The 23567-nt window shown below is 36.8% G+C and overlaps 1 protein-coding gene across 1 annotated transcript in view; it reads right to left on the bottom strand.

Moving 5' to 3' along the window:
* Nucleotides 1-5782: 5782 nt before the first annotated feature.
* The window catches only part of LOC126315899 (ionotropic receptor 25a), a 208827-nt gene continuing 191042 nt past the window's right edge, over nt 5783-23567 (bottom strand). The window contains exons 14-17 of the mRNA XM_049992710.1: nt 18276-18423; nt 14651-14820; nt 11563-11684; nt 5783-6330 (exon numbers count right to left, since the gene is read on the bottom strand). Coding sequence (XP_049848667.1) covers nt 6101-6330; nt 11563-11684; nt 14651-14820; nt 18276-18423 — 670 coding nt within the window. The 3' untranslated portion in view covers nt 5783-6100. The remainder of the gene's footprint in view (nt 6331-11562; nt 11685-14650; nt 14821-18275; nt 18424-23567) is intronic.

The raw sequence follows: 23567 nt of genomic DNA, 5'->3' as shown, positions 1-23567 counted from the left end.
ATGAAGGCTTCAGAGAAAGGTGAAATGGAAATGGATTTATGGCTCCATACATTGATAAAGCTAAGAAACTGGTCAAATGAAATGGAAAAAGACTCAAAGTATCAGATAAATGGATAATTCAGTTGTACAGTGTGTGCACTGAAGGCAAAACAAAAGCCAAATATTTCCGCAAACAGATTGAAAATTGGACAAATGAACTTCTACTTTCGCTACACAGTGTTCTATTGTTTGTACCTGGGCCACAGTCACTTCATGGAGTGAAATATGTTGTCACATTCATTGATGATTGCCCAAGATATGCAGTAGCACTTACTAAAAGTGAAAAGTGAAGTGTTTCAGTCATTCAAAGCATATACAAAAAATTCTCAACAGTAAAGAATAGAAATGCTACGTTGGAGACAAATATATGAGTAAAGAATTCAAAGAACATCTGTGAACAGAAGGAATTTGGAGGCAGCTGATCATCACTAGCACAACTCATCAAAACAGTGTTTCAGAACAGTTCAACAAAATCTTTTCAAATAATGTATGATGCACACTTTTGGAGAGCAGAATGTTGCATAATTTCTAGAGTGAAGCAATAACAATGGCAAATTACCTGTGAAATAGATGTCCAACAAAAGCAAATAATGGTGAAAGTCCTTATAAATGACAGAATGGATGAGAAACAAATATTAATCATCTGCTATTATTCAGATGTCATGCAAGGGAAAAAATGAAAAATTTATATTAACCAAAAGAAACAACCTCATGTAATGGTTGGATATTCAGAGATCATGAAAGCTTATACACAGTGGAATCAAGAAACAGGAACTATGTTGTTGTTGTGATCTTCAGTTCAGAGACTGGTTTGATGCAACTCTCCATGCTACTCTATCCTGTGCAAGCTTCTTCATCTACAAGTACCTACTGCAACCTATGTCCTTCTGAATATGTTTAGTGTATTCATCTCTTGGTCTCACTCTACGATTTTTACCCTCCACACTGCCCTCCGATACTAAATTGGTGATCCCTTGATGCCTCAGACTATGCCCTACCAACAAATCCCTTCTTCTAGTCAAGTTGTGCCACAAATTTCTCTTCTCCCCAATTCTATTCAATACCTACTCATTAGTTATGTGATCTACCCATCTAATCTTCAGCATTCAAATATAACAATTGACAAAGATATTGTATAAGATGAGACTATCTTTCCAGCAAAATTGATCAAAGGTATTACAAAAGTGATAGATGTTATGGAAACAGGAGAAGAACCTGACATTGTACAAAACGATTTGGTAACATTCATGGCTTTCAAATATATTGACGTAGGAAAGGAGACTGGAGGGGAGGATGAGAGTGCTGAGAATGATTACTCCACAACAGATGAAAGTAACTGAGAAATACAAGAGCCACAATAAGCAAAAACTACAGAACATTCTCATTCTGCATGACAAGCCAAACCACCAAAATGGTCGATAGACTACAGTACAAATGAAAAGAAGAAGATGTGTACTATTGAAAAGGAGAATACAACAAGTGAAAAAGACCCACAAATCATGCAGGAAGCCACATCAGCTGATGATGTAAACAAATGACAAGAAGCAATATCAGAAGAATCGGTAAACCTGATGTCAAACTGATCCTGGACACTTGAACCATGTACTAAAACCACAAAGACAATATGAACAAAACCAGTTTTCAGACAGAAATGTGATGGAAATGGAAGAATTACTAGACACAGAGAACAAGTGATAGCGTCAGGCAATGAGCACACACTAGGAATTGATTTTGACAAGTCTTACACTCTAGCTGTAAGCATGAAAACTGTATGAGCACTTCGGGAATAGCAGTTGAATGAGATCATTTTGATATAGTTGCAGAAGATTTGATGGCTGAAATAAAAGATAAAGTTTATGGGAACACCCATTGATTTCATAGATGCCATTGACAAACTACAAAGAAAGTTCAATGGCTTACCAAATCAAGAGGAATTGGATAATGGTGATTGGATCTGCAGAGTTGAAAAGTGCCTCTATGGGTTGCATCAGCGACAGAAGATGGAATGAGACACTCCACATATTCCTGTCCAAAACAGGGATATATGATCAGCTGAATACCATGTTTTTATAATGATCTACAGTGTGAGCTCATAGTAACTGTGTATGTGGATGATATAATGTTTATGGTGAGAAAAGAGAAATAAAGAAAATGAAAAATGTAATGAGTACTGAATTTGAAGTAAGATACCTTGGAGCAGCACAACATGTACAGTCAATTCGTTATAAGGTGGAACTCTGATTTTGTACCAAACAGCATATGCAAAAGAAATTTTAAAAAAATTCCAAATGGGAAATGGCAAACCTGTCAAAAATATATAGCTACAAAGCCCAACAATAAAGACAAGATCAGCAAACAGGATGCATCAAAACACAGAACCGTAATTGGAAGTCTTCTGTAGTTGACAATGGGTACAAGGCCAGATTCAGCATACTCAGTCACATATAAGCCAGTTCAGTAGACTGAGAGTAAGGAGCACTGGCATGTCACCAGGGATACACTAAATTATTAGCAAGGTGCAATAAATGAGGAGATTGCTTTCTGCAAGGCTGATACGAAAATCAAAATGTATACCAAGGCAGACCGGGGCACTAATCCAAATTACTGCATATCCTTTAGGGGACATTTAATAGTTTTTGGGACTGTGGCTGTAAGCAGGGGCAGAAGAAAACAGTGAACTGTTCCACTAAGTAATGTTGAAGCAGAGGTGGTTTGTAATGAGTGGATATGTAAGAGAAGCAAAGAGGATGAACGCTTTTCTCATTGAGATTGGTGAAGTTTGTTTTTGGTCACATCATACAAAAATTTTCGTAGATAGTCAAGATGCAAAGAAATTTGCTGAAAATCATGAGGCTCTGGGAAAATCCAAGCATATGAAACTAAAGATTTTCTTCATGCAACAGAATGTGGGAGGCAACAAGTGAGCTTTGGTAATAAGTAGCAAGTGAAAGGAATGTCACTGACTGTCTGACGAAGGCAACTGACAACCTGAGGTTGAAAACTCATCAGATGTTAATGGAGGGTGGGGTAAAGGACCAGTGGTGGGGGAGGGGCAGTCAGTGATGAGAACTGTCCTTCTTGTGAACTTCTTGTTATGATGTATTGTAAAAGACATTCTGCATATATGCAAAAATAAATGTGTTATTTCATTTGTGATGTGCTGTGCATTTGTTTGTGTCTCCGCCATTTTCATAATGAAGATTCACAAATGCTACCTTCCAGAACAATGGGCCTCTTTGTCTGTCATCAAAAGGGGCTACAGGTTTGTCAGACTGTGACGTTCACCTGCTTTACTTCTTCGTTGATAGTCCTCATTATTGACATACGATATTGTTATACTGACTGAAAAATGGGTGATGGAAGGTCAACACTGACTTGTATGGCTAGTTTACAGTTGGTAAAGGTTAAGCCTCATTAATAGATTGCTGGCAAATGCCAGCATACTGCTACAATAGTTTGTTATTGAACATCTATGAGCAGTAAACACCTAACCACACAGTTCATAGTTCTTTCAGATTAATAAAATGTGTGTGACACTATTTCTCAAATAAATTGAACAGACACTGCACTGTCTTGACACACAGCCTATTTGTGGTACACTAATTCCACAGTTAAGTTATTGCATTATTTATACTCTAACCCATACAGACTTCCCATATGGAAACTGGCCGTGGACTGACTGTCTCGGGACCAAAAATCAGGCCTTTATATATCCTCACAATAATAGGTACTGAAACTACACATTGTTAGATGTTTAATTTACAGAAATTACAGTTACAACGTAACTCATTCAAATAACTGAATCCATCAAAAAAATCTTTCTTTTTAACAGTTTCTTCTACCACAAAGGTGAGGCTGAATTATTTGTTTAAATAATGAAATTGACAGATATAGTTATACAAACAATGCTTTTGACAAGCCTGGTAGTTATTTTGGAATTAATTAAGGTCTGGCTTTGCTAACATGTTTTTGAATAGAGCCAAAAAAATACTTTAAGAATCCTAGTAGTTCTTCTTCCAAATGTTTATAAATAGTACAGGATGTATATTTGTTTATAAGTCGACAATAGAATCTAAGTCACGAAAAAATTACTGACTTCACCATATAACAAAAGATAATAACTAGGACTGATCAAAATAAATTAGGAAATTGATTACATGCACAAAACCAAGCACAAAATTAGATCTGGTGCTATATTCTTTAAGATTGAGCGCCAAGCTTTCTCTTTTATGGAAATGCAGATTATATACATACATGTTAAAGGTAATTAGGCAAAAATGAAAATAAAATGAATTTAAGGAGGCAGATGGCAAAACAAGAGAGGAAGTAAAAAGATCCCAGCTTGCTTGATACAAGACAAACTAAAATTTTGAATTATGAATTAAGACAAAAAGGAATTGAATACATTGACTGCAAGTGGGTATTGATTGAAATCAATGGGGACAGTTGAAAATTTGTGCCAGACCAGGATTCAACCCTGGGTCTCCTGCTTACTAGGCAGATGAACTGACCACTAAACCATCCGGACTCAGTGGTCACTGCAACTGTGTCCAAAAGAACAGACATCACATAATTAAATATAATTAAGGCAAGATGGCCAATAATCTCCCCATTGCAGATGCACACCAGTCTTGAACTCTTATGGGAACTGGCAAAATGACATAAGTAATGAGAATAATGAGCAAGGGTCACTACATTAGTAGTGTGTGGATAAGATAAAAATTTGGGTGTGACGGGAGGCATGCTAGGGTAGTCTGTGTAGTAGCAGTGACTGCTGTGGCCAGGTGGCATAGTGGTCAAAGCATCTGCCTAGTAAAGAGGAGACCCAGGTTTGAATACTGACCCAGCACAAATTTTCAACTTTCCCCATTGATTTCAATCAGTGCCAACATGCAGCCAATGTCTGTAGCTCCTTTGGGTCTTAAACAAATTTGTTTCTGTAACTATGGACTGATTTGTGAACGATGGCAGTATGCGCAGGTTGAGACAAGAATGGGGATTGTATTGTTGCTGGTTCAGAGTGACAGTTGTAGTACTCTCATACAAGTGCTTTGCACATGACAAAAGCATGTATCCAACAAATTATATCTATCGCTTGCTTCTGTAAAGTTTGTTGCTCACTCCACCATCAGCCATGACGAATCACAACAAATGGAATAAAAATTCACTAAATAACTTGCTACAATTGTGTATTATGTTTGCATTGCTTACAACTTTCACAGCAGAATGCTCAGTATACTACTGAATGCTCACTGGCTGTCAGAAAACACGCGAAAAAGATGCACAGAACAAGCTTAAAACTCGACTGTCATCATTCATGACTAACTATAGTGCCTGTCTTGAACTCAATGTGCCATCTTTATGATAAGTAGCAACCTGTCCTTTGCCTAATATTGTTGATATTCCAAAGTGGAGTTTCCATTATTTGTTTCTGAAACTAGTGTTTATTTTCTTTTGTGCCTTTGCCCTTGTGTCCCCAGGTGAAGTACTGTTGCCTGTATTATACTACACTCCACTGCAATATCACTTACTCACAACCTCACTTATACATATACTATGAGATTTGGACATCACACATTGAACTTCAGAACATGAATTCCGTTTGTCTCACATGGAATGTCTGCAACAGTTTCACTTTTCATGACATATATTTTTAGACATAAATTTACAATGTGAACATATTTTTGCTTCTTGTGTTATAAAATGGGACTGATACTGTTACCAGTTATTTATTTACAAACCATAACAATTAAAATAAAATTTTATTTTGTTTTCAGTAAAGAAGATAAATGTATGATCCATAATTAATATTACATTTGAAAAAATGAAAGTGACAATTAAAGAATAACAATAATGAGATGCTTTAGACAAAATGCTTATGAGATGATGATTTTTTTTGGTCTGAAAATTTCCTATTTACAAAAAGAAAACTTTTTGCAGTACAATACCCAAATACAAAGAGAAGCTAACAATCCATGAGCAGAAGTCTTGATACTATATAATCATTCACTATTATTTACATGTTGGTTCTTAAGTGGTACCGCATTACTGAATAATAATGTTAATATAGCTGATTTCTTGGGAAAACTGAGATATATGAAACTCGAGGTGCAGTCTTTTCCATTACCGGCCGGAATTCTTTCCCTATTGTCACTTGTTTTTTGGGAATTTTTGCTGATGCTGATGTCACATTAACTGTTGTCAGCTTTTTCCTCTTGTAGTAAAATATTTCTCCAGCAAGAGTTATCATAGCCAGTGCAAGTCCAAATAAGGTTGCTATGAAAACACCACCTGTAGCAAAGAAGCAAGAATAGCAATGAAAAAGTATTAAATATTATGATAACGATAAAATGTTCAATATAATGTGCCATAGAAGAAAGGGAAAAGAGAAGAGAGGGATGCGACTATACATATTTGTGACATCAGTGGCAGATGTATATCATAATTTTTTTATTATTATAAGGTCTCATTATAAACCAGTGTTATTTTCATTTTATCCATTAAAACTGTCTGGTGAAATCTTGAGACTAAAAACATTTGGTTTGTTTGTAAAATGACTTTTTCTGCTGCCAGTCATGATTTCATTTTCGTTATATTTTGTATGATGCATTTCAGGAAATGATCCCCATTTTTCAAGTGTGTGTTTTGTGTGCTATGCCATTTATTCGTGATGTTTTTGATGTGTGAAGTACTTTGATTGTGACACAGCCATTGCATGCGCAGCAGGTGGTAAAGTGCAAGTAGGGGCAGTCAAATGTAATATCATGGGCCAATGAGCAGTAATAAAATTGTTCTATAAATTAGGAAAACCAGCGTCAGAAGCTTACAAAGATATGAAACTTGTTCACAGGAATGTTTGTCTTAGCCATGCACCAGCAAGGTTTTCAACATTTAAAAATGGAAGTGAATCTTCAGAAGATGAAACACACGCCAGGAAATTGTTACCAGTGATAGACAAATTACCACCAGAAAGCTTACAGTGAAACTTGGTGTCATTAGGAATTAGCTAGGTCCATTTCAGAGAGAGATTCACACAAGATAAAGATTTTTTGCCATTTTGTGCCATTTTTGATAACACAAGAGCCAATAGAGCACTAAGTGCCAAGTGTCTGTTTCATTACCACAGTTAATAAGGATCCTAATTTGTTGAAACAAATTATAGCTAGGGATGGAAGTTGGTGTTTTCACTTTGACCCAGAGAGAAAATGTCAGAGTATGGAACATAGTCACTGAGGCAGAAGAAATTCAGGTTGCAGAAATCATCCATCAAGACAATTACTATTATTTTTTGATGCTTCTAGAGTGATCTATCGTGACTTTGTCTCTGAGGGTATAACAGTGACTGGACATTACTACTTAGGAGCTATGCAACATCTCTTTGCCCACATTTATCATTTTGGGCCACATCTGTTCAAGTGCTAGAGTTGGGTTCTTCTGCATGACATTTCACTGACTCAGTGTGCACCAACCATGAAACAGTTTTTAACATGAAAACAGAAATGTATGCTTGAAAAATTAGCCTTTTTGTCTGATTTGACACCTGCAGACATTTTTCTGTTTCTGAAAATTAAACGTGCTTTAAAAGACAATCATTGTAGTGACACTGAGGACACTAAAAGTGCTGTGGCCAACAGACCAAACGTGGTACACATTCAGGATTTCCAGTGTTCTTTCAACAGCGTGTATGGTCAGTATAAAAGTTGTGCGAAGGTGCAAGGGGATGATTTTGAATCCATGTAAGTGCAAAATTAAGCTAGACGAGAAGAGATACTGTGGACAGGAAGATGTGCATCTGAGTGTGTGGAGACTAGGGTGTGCTGGATGAAGTGATTATTCCTGCAGTCAGTGCTAGAAAGGTAACTGTCATGCATCAACCTATGGATTTTGTAGTGGAATGTAAGAGAAGCATACCACTGAAGAATAACTTGGTCATCCCAGCCTCTTTTGTCTCGTATAAGAATGGATTTGGTGAATTGTGGATCATTAACTGTCGTCGAGAACCGCAGAACCTTCCAAGATGCATGTGCATAGGAAACACTGAACCATTAATTGCCAAACAGCTGAGCATCATAGAAACCTCCCACACTGAGTCTGTGGGCAAAATTGGTGCTACCACTATGAGACAAGATCTTCTAGCTCGACTATCACCAGATCTGCCTAAGGAACAACAGAAGAAGCTACTTGCCACTCTTCAAGAGTTCTCTGAATGCTTTGATCCACAGTTGAAGAGCAAATTAGACAAATTGACAGTAAAGCACCAGATTGGCACTGGAGACCACAAACCAATAAGCCAGAGAGCATACCGTGTGTCAGCAATGGAATGTTGAATAATTTGTGACGAGGTAGAGAAAACAATGAAGAATGACATCATTCAGCCATCGCAGAGCCCATGGTCATCACCAGTAGTTCTCATCAGGAAGAAGAATAGCAGTTGGCACTTTTGTGTTGATCACTGGAAGTTTAATAAGATAACTAAAAAGGACATTTACCCCCTTCCATGAATTGATGATACACTAAATTGTCTGAAGGGGGCTAAGTTTTTCTCAACCATGGACATGTACTTGTGATACTGGCAAATTGAAGTAGATGAGGCTGATCATGAGAAAACTGCATTCATCACCCCTGGGGCCTGTCTGAGTTTAAGCTAATGCCATTTGGTTTGTGTAATGGACCAGCAACTTTTGAACAGATGATGGATAATACCTGAAGTGGACGATGTGTCTTTGTTATTTAGATGACATTATAGCGTTCTCAGAGACATTTGATGAACATGTAAAAAGACTGAGGACCGTTCTTAAGTGTCTCCAACAAAGTGGACTGAAACTTAATCCAAGATAGTGTCTCTTTGGAAAAAAAGAAATCAAAACACTCGGACGCCTTGTGTCACACGAAAGTTTACGGCCAGACCCAGAAAAGGTGAGATCTATAACGGAATTTCCTATTTCTAAAAGTATTAGAGCTGTGAGAAGCTTCCTCAGATTATGTTATTACCATTGTTTTATCAAAGACTTTTGTATCAAAGCCAGGCCACTCCATGAGTTGTTAAAAGCCGATGCTAAAATTATCTGGGGTGGTGCTCAACAAGATTCTTTTGACGTGCTGTGAAAAGCTCTGATGACTGATCCTGTACTTGGTCTGTATGATGAGAGAGCATGTGCAGAACTACACACAGATGCCAGTGGGTATGGGATTGGTGCTGTTCTGTTGCAAATTTTGAATGGAAAAGAGAAGGTTGTAGCCTATGCTTCTAGGACCCTTTCAAAATCCGAGAGAAACTACTCAACTACAGAAAGACAATGTCTTGCTGTGATCTGAGCCATGTGCAAATTTCGGCAGTATCTCTATGGAAGGCCATTCACAGTTGTTACAGACCATCATTAACTTTGTTGGTTGACAGGTCTTAAGGATTCAACAGGATGACTTGCGAGGTTGGCACTACGTCTGCAAGAGTATAACATTACCATAGTGTACAAGAGTGGAAGAAAACATCAAGTTGCCGACTATCTCTCAAGAAACCCTATGCAAGACCATCAAGACTTTGATGAAGATAGTGACTGTCTCACTGCACTCCAGGATCTCCCTGCTGAGCAGAAGAATGATGCCAAGATATCTCAAATTATGATTGTCTTAAATTGGTCAGAGCATGGGAAAGAACAGGTAGTTAATGGATTAATTTGCAAGAAAAACTTTGATCCATTTGGAAAGAGGTGGCTACCAGTGATTCCTAAACATATGCACTTAGATGTTCTACAGAAATTCCATGACACACCTGAGGCCAAACATTTTGGATTTATTAAGACATATGATAGGATCCGCAAGACATTTTTCTGACCAGGTTTATTTAGGAGTGTCTGTCACTATGTGTCACACTGTTGAGAGTGCCAGAGGAGAAAGGCAGTTCCTCAGAAGCAACGTGGCTGACTCATACGAATTCCACCAGCTGAAACATTACTTACCAAAATGCTGTGTAGGCACTCTGGTGAACAGAATAATGGTGGGGCAGATGACTGATCCATCCTACAAGAGGTGTTCAAAAAATCTCCCACCCATCTCAATGCGCTTGTTGGCCCAATGGAGGGTGTGTTGTATTGTGCATAAAACATCATCTCGACTGGCTTTAATGTGGTCAACAGCACTGGTGATGCAAGCAAAAAGTTTTTCCTTGTATCTGCCTACATAGCATACACATCCTCCTTTAATTATCACCATACCACATGAGACAGTCACTGAGAACTTAACTTGGAACATTATTTCCCCCATGTCATATGGGTTCTTTATCACCCATGTATGAGAACTGCGGGTGTTTATGATACCATTGGTGTAAATGTAGACTCATCTGTAAATAAAGAGCATTGCTCAATGTCTCTCTGTACAGTCAACCATTCACAAAATTGTTGTCTGCTTAATCAGTCACCTGGCTGCAGATGTTGCATAGGCTGCCCATGGAATTGGTACAAGCCCTTGGAACGTAACGTACACCACACTCGCTTTTATAGAATATCAGGCTGATGGCTAATGTGCCATGTACTGGTTGTGGGACTCCTTTGTACCAATTCAGTAATGTCTTCCCTTTCCTCAACTGACTGGATGGCCTCACATTCTGACATTACATGTATAATGGATAGTATTCTGGATTCACATAATGTTTGAAAAACCCTGGGAAATATCCTGGCAGCACAGGGGGTTCATCAATCAGGGAAATGTCTCTAGTATTCCATCACAGCTGCATGAACACTGTCATTACGGACCAGTATACAAACATCATGTCTGTGTATTCTGAATGGGTGAACACATGTGGCATGTTGGTATTACAGACACATCACTCCAGCATGACATGCACATGGCCTCACAACTGCTCACTGATCCAACCCAGGATTGCACACTGGGTACACCTGCAGCTGTTGCCTTGGTGCAACAACACAGAGCTCCTGCACCTCTTGTAGGGTGTGTCAGTCATCTGTCCTGCTATTATCCTGCCCACCATAGTGCCTACACAGCATTTCAGTAAGTAATATTCACACATGTCTTCATATTCATTCATGGATGTGTGTAGTCTTCAACCCATTCCAGTTCTGTAACGGCTGACAATTGGACATTTTTTCAAAGTACTTTTTCACTTTATTTTCACATGTACAATCACCTCACAAATTATGTGACATTCTTCCTGAATCACCATGTATAGTCATAATATATTATTAACAGAGTCCACAGAAATAGACTAATGGTATGTTTTCGTGGTTTCAGTGAAAACAGTTACATTTTTGCACATAGTACTTTGACCACTGACTTAGTCATTACTAAAATTCCTGGATCCTCTCCTTCATGATGGAATTTGATGGGCTTTACTGACATGATGTGTAAATGAATGAATGAAACTCCAGATGCAATTCAAGAATTTATGTATGGAACATTCACAAATAAATTCATTTTTCATATATTTTAACTTTCACATGTTAAAGGTGTTGTAGGAAGTTTATCACATTTAAATTTACATGTGCATAAAGGATTTCTTGTGATACTTGCCCAAACTTTCCAGGGTGATTCCTTCACTGTCATCAGAGTTTGGACATGTCCCTTTTGCAGAATTATTCCAGAATTTTGCAGTTAATGATTCAAAATAGCGATCTTTCTGGAGATCAAGAATTCTGAAAGAATCAGAAAATTATTATTAGTATTATCTGATATTAATTTATTAAATTTTAGCTGTAATAAGAGTCTGCTATAAAAATTAAGTGGAGGATTTAGTTGATAACTAAATTTGTAATAATAGTAGCAAAAGGAAATTAAAGATGGAATATGAATAGCGTTTTGATAGCTTACTCATTTTACAGATAATGACAGTAGGATAAAGAAATCTGCTGGTAGAAGACAAGCACTTTCTTACCCAACTGTTACTTTTTAAAAAAATTTGAGGTTTATATAATTCATCAAAAATATATAACAATGAAATAATGACTGACTTCCTCATCAGTATGTCACATGACCTTGTTTAATTCATCAAATATCTTTAGTAATGATATACTGACAGAAATTCTCATAAATATGCCCCATGGACTTGTACATTCATATTTTGCAGTCATACGTGTTTGAGATCAAGTGCCCCAAGTAAACCTAGATTTTTCATTCTTTGACCAACCTACCAATTATCTTTTCTTCCTGAGCAAAGTATTTGTCAGAAAATGCATCTAGTACATGTGTAAAAGTGATTGTTTACATGTCTAAAAGTGATCACTTTTGCATCTCAGCCCCAGTATACAATTATTAGTATTCAATCCTAAAGTAGTAATTGAAAATATGAGCCATCACCTGGGCTCTAATGCAGATTTCCTATCAGTTTAATTTTAATTGAATCAACTATAGGCTCTTGGTGAAACATTGTAAATTAACTAAACAAACTCCATTTTCTGCCTCGTTTCTGGAACAAAGCTTTTCAGTGCACCTCTTATGTAAATAAGGACACAAAATAGGGAAAAAAAGAATTTCAAGAACTTACTAAAAAAATCCTACAGTCTACTTTTAAATCTGTCTGTCTGCTTCCTCTATGCAGGTAGTAGCAGCCTTTTGTTTAACATACCTATATGATTTTAGTGCTTGACTGTTAGCTCTCCAATATATGTAACAAAAACTAGTGTCACTCTCTTTGATTTGGTATGTGTAAACATGGACAAGTGTACATCAGAAAACTTTGATACTGACTATAGTGACCACCTTTGACAATTACTAACCATACCTGTAAACCACATTTTGACCAGTGTACCAAATATTATCCACTAAAGGATTTATAGTCAGATAAATATTGAACACTTCCAGTGTCTTATCAGCAAACAATCTTGGAGAGAAGTATACGATACCTCTATTACCAATGACAAGATGCAAATTTTTTAAAAATATTTTCAGTCATATGTTTGAGACAGCTTTTCCACAAAGGAAAGTGATATCCAGAAGCACAGACAGATTCAAAAACTGGATTACATCAGACATTAGAGTATTGTGTAAAAGGAAGCAGAAACTTTTTCTGCACTGAAAAACTGACAGCAGTTCAGAATTTCTTAGTTATTTCAAAAAATACAAGTTAGTTTTGAAATGGGTCACAAAATAGGCAAAAATTATGGAAAATGACAAATGCATTATCAAGTCATCCAATAAAACTAAGTCCATGTGGGAAGATGTACATCATCTTACGGGGAAGAAGACAACTCACAAAAATATTGCGATGTCGCACAATGGCAATAATGTCACTGACCCTAGGGCAACTGCAAACAACTTTGATTCTTATTATGCAACAGTTGCTGGAAAATTAGTGATGGAAAAATTTGGTAATCCACCTAATACAACAATGAAAGAACTTTCATCTACTGAAATAAATAATATATCCATGATCTTCAGTCCAGTAGGCCCAAGACAGTTCCTAAATACCATTAATTCACTGAAGAGTAATTATTAAACTGGTATTGATGATACTGCAGATTATATTATAAAAATAACAGAAAGACACATACTGGCTCCTTTATTAGACATATGCAATTCATCCTTATCACGTGATGTCTTCCCACAGCAACTGAAAATGGCAAAAGTAATACCCCTGTATATAAAAGGTGATTGGCAATGTATGGGTAACTATAGGCCTGTGTCACTACTGTCAAGGTTTTCAAAAATGATTGAAAAAGTGCTCTTTTCACAACTAACTACGTTCTTCAACAAGAATAATATTATTTCTTGATGTCAACAGGGCTCCAGACCACAGAGGTCAACTGAAACAGTCATTTTCAACCTCATAAACTATCTTAAATACAGTGGACAATCACAGAAAAATCTAAGGTTTATTCTTGGACTTAAAAAAGCTTTTCATGTGACTAATCATTCTGTGCTCCTCAGAAAGCTTGAACAGTATGTTGTAAGATGTCTGCCAAATTAGCGAATTAAATCATTTTTGGAATATCACTCTTAGGTAATTGAAATTAAGTATATGGAATGAAATAAACTCCAGGTACACCTTTAAGAACAATGTGGACTAAGTTATGGTATTCCACAGGGCTGTTTCTGTTTTTGGTATACATTAATGATTTTCCACTACACATCAGGGATTCTGAACCAGTACTGTTTTCATATGACACCAATCTAATGATTGAAGGAAATAAATAAGAAAATATTACTGCATCTGCAAAAGATATTACAAAAGAAGTGTCTGAGTGGTTTACCAGAAACAGGCTAAGACTGAATCTCCAAAAAACACAAGGCAGAGGAAAATTTTCAGATCTGAAGGAAAAGTGTAATGTAAATGTACCCACTTTTCTTTGGTTTAGAATATTTGATATAAGGTGGCAGTCAGACAGAGATCTTTTAAATACTGTGTTACTCAATTTATATCTATTTTTGCTGAAACAATAAGAGTATTGGTGGGTAATGGGAGTAAAACATGAAAAAAGATATTTTAGGAAAGGTCATGGTACATTAGAGTACAGTTTTTTCTAAAGATTGAGCCAAATCCAGTCATATTATTCTTCTTTCAAATACAGAAATATAAGGTACACAGTTGCATATCTATGAATGTACAGAAAGCAGCAGTATACACTGTAAATTACTGAGAGTAGCCAATATACAGTGAACTTACTGTCTGCTGATCTCTTCCTGCAAGTGGCTTCCTTGTTGTACTGCAATGGCATATGGTTGTTCAGCAAACATCTCTCCAACCTCAGTCAGGTTGCAGTTTTTGGACACCTCATACCTTATCTGAGCTGCATCATGAATGAATGCGAACTTACCTTCCTCCTGGTCAATGACCTACAACAGAAACCTTTTGTGGAACCAGCTAACAGCAATAAAGTTGCAGTATGACAGTTATAGAGCTAATTAATTTAAAGAAAAAAAATGACTTTTGTGATTGTGTCTAAGATAAAAAAATGTATACAACTTTTGCTATAAAATGTCTGCAAGATATGAAATTTGTTGATGTAATCATAACATTAGTATGTGGATGCCAGAAACAGAACAATCTAGTACAAGCATTTAATACTACTGCTGAATCTCTTGAAATGCTAGAATGTGAAGGTTTTCTGCAGTTGGTATATATTGTTTCAAAAATGGGTTTTCCAGTAATAAATTAACAAGTCGGTTGGGTAATTCCACAACAATGTTTATTCATATGTCAATGACCTAATGAAAGTGGAAAAGTCCGGTCATCATAATCACATAGCAAAGAATATTTTAATGTTTTGAGTTCATTCATTCACATATCATGTTCCATGAATCCCATCATAAAGGAGGGCCATGGGGGACATGGAGTCGCAAGTCGTATGTTAACTATCAGAGGATGGCACTGCAGACAGCTATGACAAATTATGACTAGTGCTGATCTGCTGGCATTGATAGTTATATGAACTGTCATTCTTCCAGGTTACCAGGCAATTACTCTGATTAATGCCATTGTTCCACTTCTTACGAGTTTCAGCAGTTGTTTCTTTCTAACGCAAAGTGTTTACGTGACTACATGAAACACTATCAGCTGCCTGTATACTGCCACGGTCAAAACCTCTTTAGTACAAACATTACAGTTGCAGGAAATTTACATCCCCAATTTTAATATTCTGTGCATTACAGAAATAACACCCCTTAATTCACCTTAAATTTTTAATTTACTGCCTGATCTCTATGGGTAGCTGCTTTCTGAACCCTATACAGGGTCTACAAAAAAATTAGTTTTACTTCTGTTACCAGTATCATAGTTGTGAACTGTAGTAACTTTTCCTTTGTGACAGGATATAAAGAATGGATTATGAACATATGAATGAATATTAGGAAATGAAAATGGTCTATCATCAGCTAATTGAGAAACTATGGATATTAATTAATACAATTAGTTTCTTGCTTTTGCTGAAGGAATATTAAAGTTGCTTTTAATATGCAGATATCATTTGTCACATCATTGTTTCTCTTTTATCTTGTTGGTGTGAATGACTCTTCCTTCCTTGTACCACTAAATTCAGGTTTCTTGTGTTGTACTGTATCTTCATTGAGCTTATTACGCATCTTTTGTATATGATGCACAACAGATATTTGAAAACTCAGTATATGATTTTGGAAAAGTTTTTCAATCTGTGCCTTGTCTTTTTCTCCTAAGAACTTCATACTGAAAGTATTTTTCTTTTTGTATTCTGGCAAAACTTGATTTGATTGTTCCTGTGTTTGTATGTGGTATGTAGGTATCTTTTTTTACTTGTGAGTAATATTTCAGTACTTAATTCACAATACTGATAAGGATATAGCCAAAATATAGAACACTTTATGAAAAACCTTGATGGGATTCATGATTTCTTCACATTAAGATGCAAACTTTTATGTTACTTACATTTGGTGACAAGCTAAATACTAATACAAGCACATATCCATTTATTCAGGTAATAAGTACTCTACAAGAATGCAAATGGTTCAAAAAATACTGATGCTTTAGTATTAAGTGGCAGCTACTATTAAGTTATTTTCTGTTGATTAAGTTTCCTATTTACTATCATTAATTTAAGTCTGTCAGTAGGATATTAATGAGAAACAGTTCACTCTTCTATTAGTCTGTAAAGCTGTTGACAATGAATGCCTTACCATGTTCTCAAGAGCAATGACATTTATAAAAATGTTATGGCTGTGAATTTTTCTAATTAAATTATTTTGTTCTAGTTAATTTGTGTAAAAAACTTCTTTGTGTATAATCTGTCACCGCAGATGTCTACTCTATATACTCATGTATGTATATAATAGAGGGAAACATTCCCTGTGGGAAAAATATATCTAAAATTGAAGATGATGTAACTTACCAAACGAAAGCATTGGTATGTTGATAGACACACAAACAAATACAAACACACACACAAAATTTGAGCTTTCGAAATCTAAGATTGCTTCATCAGGAAAGAGGGAAGGAGAGGGAAAGATGAAAGGATGTGGGTTTTAAGGGAGAGGGTAAGGAGTCATTCCAATATACAGACACAAGCAGACATATGCAAAGGCTAAGAGTTTGGGCAGAGATGTCAGTCGAGATGGAAGTACGGAGGCAAAGATGTTATTGAATGACAGGTGAGGTATGAGTGGTGGCAACTTGAAATTAGCGGAGGTTGAGGCCTGGTGGGTAACGGGAAGAGAGGATATATTGAAGGGCAAGTTCCCATCTCCGGAGTTCTGATAGGTTGGTGTTAGTGGGAAGTATCCAGATAACCCAAACAGTGTAACACTGTGCCAAGATGTGCTGGCTGTGCACCAAGGCATGTTTAGCCACAGGGTGATCCTCATTACTGTCCATTCGCATGAATGGACACAAGAAGACAGTGTTTTTTGGTAATGGGGATCACCCTGTGGCTAAACATGCCTTGGTGCATGGCCAGCACAACTTGGTACAGTGTTACACCGTCCGGGTTATCTGGATACTTCCCACTAACACCAACCTATCAGAACTCTGGAGATGGGAACTTGCCCTTCAATATATCCTCTCTTCCCGTTACCCACCAGGCCTCAACCTCCGCTAATTTCAAGTTGCTGCCACTCATACCTCACCTGTCATTCAACAACATCTTTGCCTCTGTACTTCCGCCTCGACTGACATCTCTGCCCAAACTCTTTGCATTTACTTATGTCTGCTGGTGTCTGTTTATGTGCGGATGGATATGTGTGTGTGTGCGAGTGTATACCTGTCCTTTTCTCCCCCAAAGGTAAGTCTTTCCGCTCCCAGGATTGGAATGACTCCTTACCCTCTCCCTTAAAACCCACATCCTTTTATCTTTCCCTCTCCTTCCCTCTTTCCTGATGAAGCAACCTTAGGTTGCGAAAGCTCGAATTTTGCGTGTGTGTTTGTATTTGTTTGTTTGTCTATCAATATACCAATGCTTTCGTTTGGTAAGTTACATCATCTTCATTTTTAGATATACTCTTGTATGTAGTTAGACCCATATCTATCCATATATTGTATGACTGAAGGCTCATTTTATTATGAAATTTATTTCTGAGACTTACTTTAATATAAACTCTCCATAATAATTGCATTCTAGAATGAATCCTTCATTCTGCTATACAATGTGCACTGTTTTGATAATTCTTGAGAAATAAAGCAGTGACGATTGGTTGTGACATGTGCATGGATATCTTGGTAGGTGCATTGCACACAACAAGCAGAGGTCTGGTTTGTGTCCCAGTTTGGCATGCAGTTTGGTCTAGCAGTAAGTTCCAACAATACCCTGTATTATTAGGTGGTATACCTTTTGGAAGCCAACAGATGCATTGGGCACTGGCCCTGCCTGGTCAATAGCTTGAAGGATATGCCCATACTGCTCCTTGATGGGGTAGTCCCATACCCTGTACTTAGACTGGTCACTTGAACTGTTCAGTGTGATGTCTTTCCAAACACTGTAAAGATGAAATAAGTTCACATTTTTGGCAAGTTGTGTAAATAATACACTATCTTACATGAAAAGTCAAGCAGCCAGAAGACATGGTTCTGAAGTCAATGCAACTTTGTATGCATACTCACCGTCGGTGGCTATGTAAATGAGTAGATTTGCAATACTCTGTGATAGGTTGAACAGCCACCAGAGTGCATTAGTGTTGTTCATGTTCAGTGTTGTTACCAGGACTGATAGGATATATAAGGGGCATGATTTGCATCAGATGTTGAGTGATAACTGAAGGACACAGAGATGCCACATACTCATGTGAGACAGCTTTATCAGAATCTGACAGTTTTTGGAAGGGGCTTCACTGTGGATCTCCATTCAGCTGACTGGTCAAATTGTGCCATATCCAGATGTGACAGTGGCTCAATGGTGAACTGTATGAGAACATGAGGGCAGGCATGCTCATCATCAAGAACCAAGCACAACATAAACCGCTCACTCCTACACCTGCCACCAAAAACAAGTAATGGACTCCCTACAACATTCTGAGCTATCCCATACAATTGATCGCAGACTAGTGGCAGCTGAAATAGGGAATTACAGTCCCATGCGTAGGGTGCTATTAACACAATAATACAAATGACTGTGTCTTGAGTGGTGGCAAGAATGGGAAGCAAGAACTGCTGATGAAATGTGTCTCATTGTGCTCTGTGATGAGTTGTAGTTCTGTGGGGAATCATGGGGCATGACTTCAGGTCGCAGCTGGTAGTGATCGAGTGAACTCTTAACTGTACACTGGTATGCCCAGATGTCTATTGTCTTCATGTATTACCTCTCATGTAATAGAATCGCAGTGCCATTTTTCAACAGGGCAATGCTCATCCAAAGATAGCCCATGTGTCTGTGAACTGCCTGCACGATTCTGAGGTACTTCCATGACCTGTAAGATCCCCAGATCTGTCCCTTGTAGAACATGTTTGGGACTAGCTCAGATGCCAACTCGGTCAACAGTTGTGGGTCAGCTTGCCAGAGGTGAGGGTACAACAGCTCTATGACAGCCTTCCCAACCAAATCATTGCAGTGCACCCAGCACAGAGGGTCTGCAGCATTATACTGACAAGTGGGCTTGTACAGTCAATTTTCTTTTGTAAATTTGACGGTTTTGTAATTAGTGCAATAACATTACATACTCTCTCAAACCATGAAGTTTCATTTTGTTTTCCTCCCTTCCTGGATGCTTCACTTTTTTGTCAAGCAAAATGATATTATATGTAATTAAGAACTAGTACTTTTGTCATTTCACTGATGGGGAACAACAGTGAGCACATTTTTTCTACAATCAATAATGTTTGTTTGCAATAAAATTCTACCATAAAATACAGGGCGTACATAAAGCACAGAAGCACTTTCAATTATTTATTCCACAAGAGCCAAACATTGCTCAGATATCATACATATGTCATTTTGAAGAGAAACCCTGAAATTTTTTTTCATGTATACCATCACAGTGTAGTTTGATAATTTGCTGATAGTCAGCACTAGTTGCAAACATGGAGCTGTCTCATTGACAGATTGGCCGTGCTACAGAAGGGTATAGCTGTTTCATGAAATGGCTTCCCCAGTCACCAGATCTCACTCCGTGTGACTTTCTTCTGTGGGGACACATTAAAGATCTGGTGTATTTACTGCCTCTACTACATGATGTAGCAGAGTTCCAGGAGAGAATACGGGGAAGTGACTACCACAGTTGACGATGCCATGCTGGGATAGGTATGGCAAGAATTCAATTATGGTATTGATGTCTGCTGGGTCACACATGGTTTGCGTATTGAATGATTGTAAAAAAAAAAAAAAAAAAAAAAAAAAAAAAAAAAAAAAAAAAAAAAAAAAAAAACTTTTCAGAGTTTCTCTTCAAAATGCAATGTGTATGACATCTGTGCTATGTATAGTTCTTGTGCTATAAATAATTGAAAGCATTCCCGGACTTTATGTACACCCTGTATATCAACGGCTAAACTGTGTTTGTCTTATCAGTCATTTTCAATAACCATTGAATAATACTTTTGTGTCCAGTGACTAAGCAGAGAAATGCTTGGGGGTTAGATCCTTCATTAATAAAATAATTTTTCTTCATCTTTAAACTCTGAAAATTCATCGTTTATGTGGAAAATAAGAAGTTGCTCTCTGGATCTGTTTCCATATCAAACTGAAAGTTTCTCTATAACTGACTGATTAGGTTAGCTCACACAGGTTGGAGGAAGTTGGAGGCATACCATCTGCAGAACAAACATGTCTCGTGAAGCACAGTGATATTCATCCTTTTGATTGAGGACAAGCTTATATCTTTTTACTAATTAGTCAGAGTCAGCCAGACAAGAATAAGACATCAAGGAACATTGAAAGAAAAATGGAAAAAATGAATATCTTGTTTTGTGATGTTATGCTGACACTCTAGCTCTGGTGACTGTGTGATATAGGCACTGAAAGTGACTTATCAAGAGAACTTATTACAGATTTCAAATGTGAAGCAACAGTAGTGAAGGCAAGTATTACAGGTATGTTGTACCTGGTTAATCAGATCATGCAGTTGTAATAGTGAATGAAAAACTTACTGCCTGTACTGGAAACTCATCTGATTGTGATGCGAATTGTTTTAAGCAACTTTTCTGAAAAATATCTTGAATAGTTAGATAGAGAAATGACTCATGAGGGCAATGTGTAGGGTCACCATCTGTTTAAAGTCAAAAGTCAGGACACTTCAATCAAAAAGTTGCAGTTGACTAAAAATGTGCAGTTCTTAATAATGTTTGTCTGTTTTTATCCTCACATCAAAACTAAACTACAAATACTATACTTGAAACTTAAAATATTTAAAAGTTAACAGTATTTACCTTACACATAGGTGAAAATCAAAGTGATAGGTTTATCACTTAATAGATGTACTTGTCATCTGGTGTGCGTTTTGTATTTCCAATTAATTTACTGAGCATTTTAAATATGAATTGGGCTTTGGAAACCCTAAGATCACTGTCCAGTAATGTTAATAATGTTTTGCACTTATAGGAGAGCAAAAGTATGAAAGATCAATACTTATTCACTCAGTCACTTCATAAATACAACTGCTTCTTCAACACTTACTACAGTATTATGAAAATGGGATGGTGAAACAACTTACTTTTAAAGCCATTGTTTTGTTGCTCTTACATGTATTTTCACATATTGGCTTTGGCTACCAATAATGAGATGAAATATTTAAGAACATGAAATTAAAATTTATGCAGTCATATCTCAGACACAGATCTCAGATTGTAGAGCATGCCATTGTTAATTCAGATAAAAAAATAAGGTTTGTTTCTTTTAGGAGTACTCCAGGGCACCATCACAGGGCAACTACTTTTTCTCATATATCTGAACGATTTGCTGTTACAGTATGGTACAGCCAAAATGCAGATGATTCAAGTCTAGTTAGAGTGATTTTTAAAACTCATTAAATTCTACTATTGATAAAATCATAAAAACTACTGAGACTTGGTTCAGTGAAAAGAAATTTATACTGAATGCAAAGAAAACAAGATGAGACTCAAATGTCTCAAGGAAAATTTAATTATATCAAATTACATACAGCTTGGTAAAACGATTCAGGGCGAAGACAATGTAGAACTGGCAGACAGACTAAAAGGAAGAATACAGTTTGCAAAACTGTTAGGAACATGTACAGGCTCAAGCTATGATTTGGAAAGATAGTGTAAGATTCCTTACACAAAGACTTAAATCAGTCTGCTTTGCACTGAGAGCTACTGTAAATATTTGCACGTTAGAAGGCATCAGAATGGCATACTTTGGAATGTCAAAACCTAATTTAAAAATTTGTTGTCTTACAAAAATTGGCCATTCGAATAATTACCCACAGTCCTACACGTACTCACCACAGGCCTATTTTCAGAAAATTAGAAATACTTAATCTGCCATCACTCTATGTTTTTAAATGTGTACTCTCTTAACCAAAGCAAATCTAAGCAGTCTGCACAAAAATGCTAACTGTCACAATTAGAACACAAGAACAGGGATGATCTCCGTGTAGAACAAATAAAAGGAGCACAAACTCAGAAGCATGTAAGCTATATGGGTATTAAGCTCTATAGTTCATTGCCTCAATACATTAAAGAGTTAGAATTTAGAAAATTTTTAGTTGCTAGATGTTGCTGCTCATCGAATGAATATCTTGAAAATCAAGAAAATGATTTTATAAACTAAGCTCCAATTTATGAATGCAGTTGTATGTCAAATTCTGTGACAAGTTTCTATCTTTGTATGATTCAGTTTATACTATACTACTTCGCTATCTATATTACTTTTTATTCTACATGCAGTTATTACTGGAGAACAAATTATTATTCGCCATTCGAACACAAAGAAATTGTTAACTCACTGGTGTATGTTGTAGGCAATTTCCTTTTGTATACTCCATATTTTTTTAATTTCTATGTGTAACAAGTCCAATACCGTTTGTATGATGACATGGATGCTAAAGAAATAAAAAACAAATAAGTATAAAAAAATAAGACTTTAAAAGTACCTAAACCAAAAAAGTAAGGACTTAGGAGAGTTCCGGCATAATCATGTAGGGACACTGGACAATTATAGAAAATTATTAGTTTCCCATGTGCTCTGCAACTGTTTGTTCAATTTTGTCCACTAAATGAAGTTCTACAGAGCAATGGGAGCGGCCTTTCCATTAATTATACAAAAGTAGGGATGATCCCTACAAAACAGGAGCTGGTGGCAATCCTACAATATCTAAGGTCTCTTTGTAGGATGCAGACTGAACTTGTCGACCCAGTTAACATAAGAGGATGTTACTGTTAGAGCATGAGTGAATGCAACGGAATGAATATTTTCGACAAGTGGTGTTCCACCACTGTTTTAAAGAACGTTTTCATGTTTAGGCAAGTCCTTGCGATTCTGTCCTCACACCATTCCTTCAGCTGTAGTTTTCAGCAATGACTAAATGAGTAAGATTCTACTTCTACTTCTTCGATTCAGAATGTCCTTTATTAGCATTGTGTTGTTGACTTGTTGCAGGACGTTTTCATTACTTACTGGATCAGCATGGGTTTCGAAAAAGACGGTCATGTGAAACCCAGCTCGCGCTATTCG

This window comes from Schistocerca gregaria, chromosome 1, assembly GCF_023897955.1.
Source record: "Schistocerca gregaria isolate iqSchGreg1 chromosome 1, iqSchGreg1.2, whole genome shotgun sequence".
Classification (NCBI taxonomy): Eukaryota; Metazoa; Arthropoda; class Insecta; order Orthoptera; family Acrididae; genus Schistocerca; species Schistocerca gregaria.
Note: the sequence above shows the minus strand (reverse complement) of the source record. Positions and strands in the feature narration are given on the sequence as shown.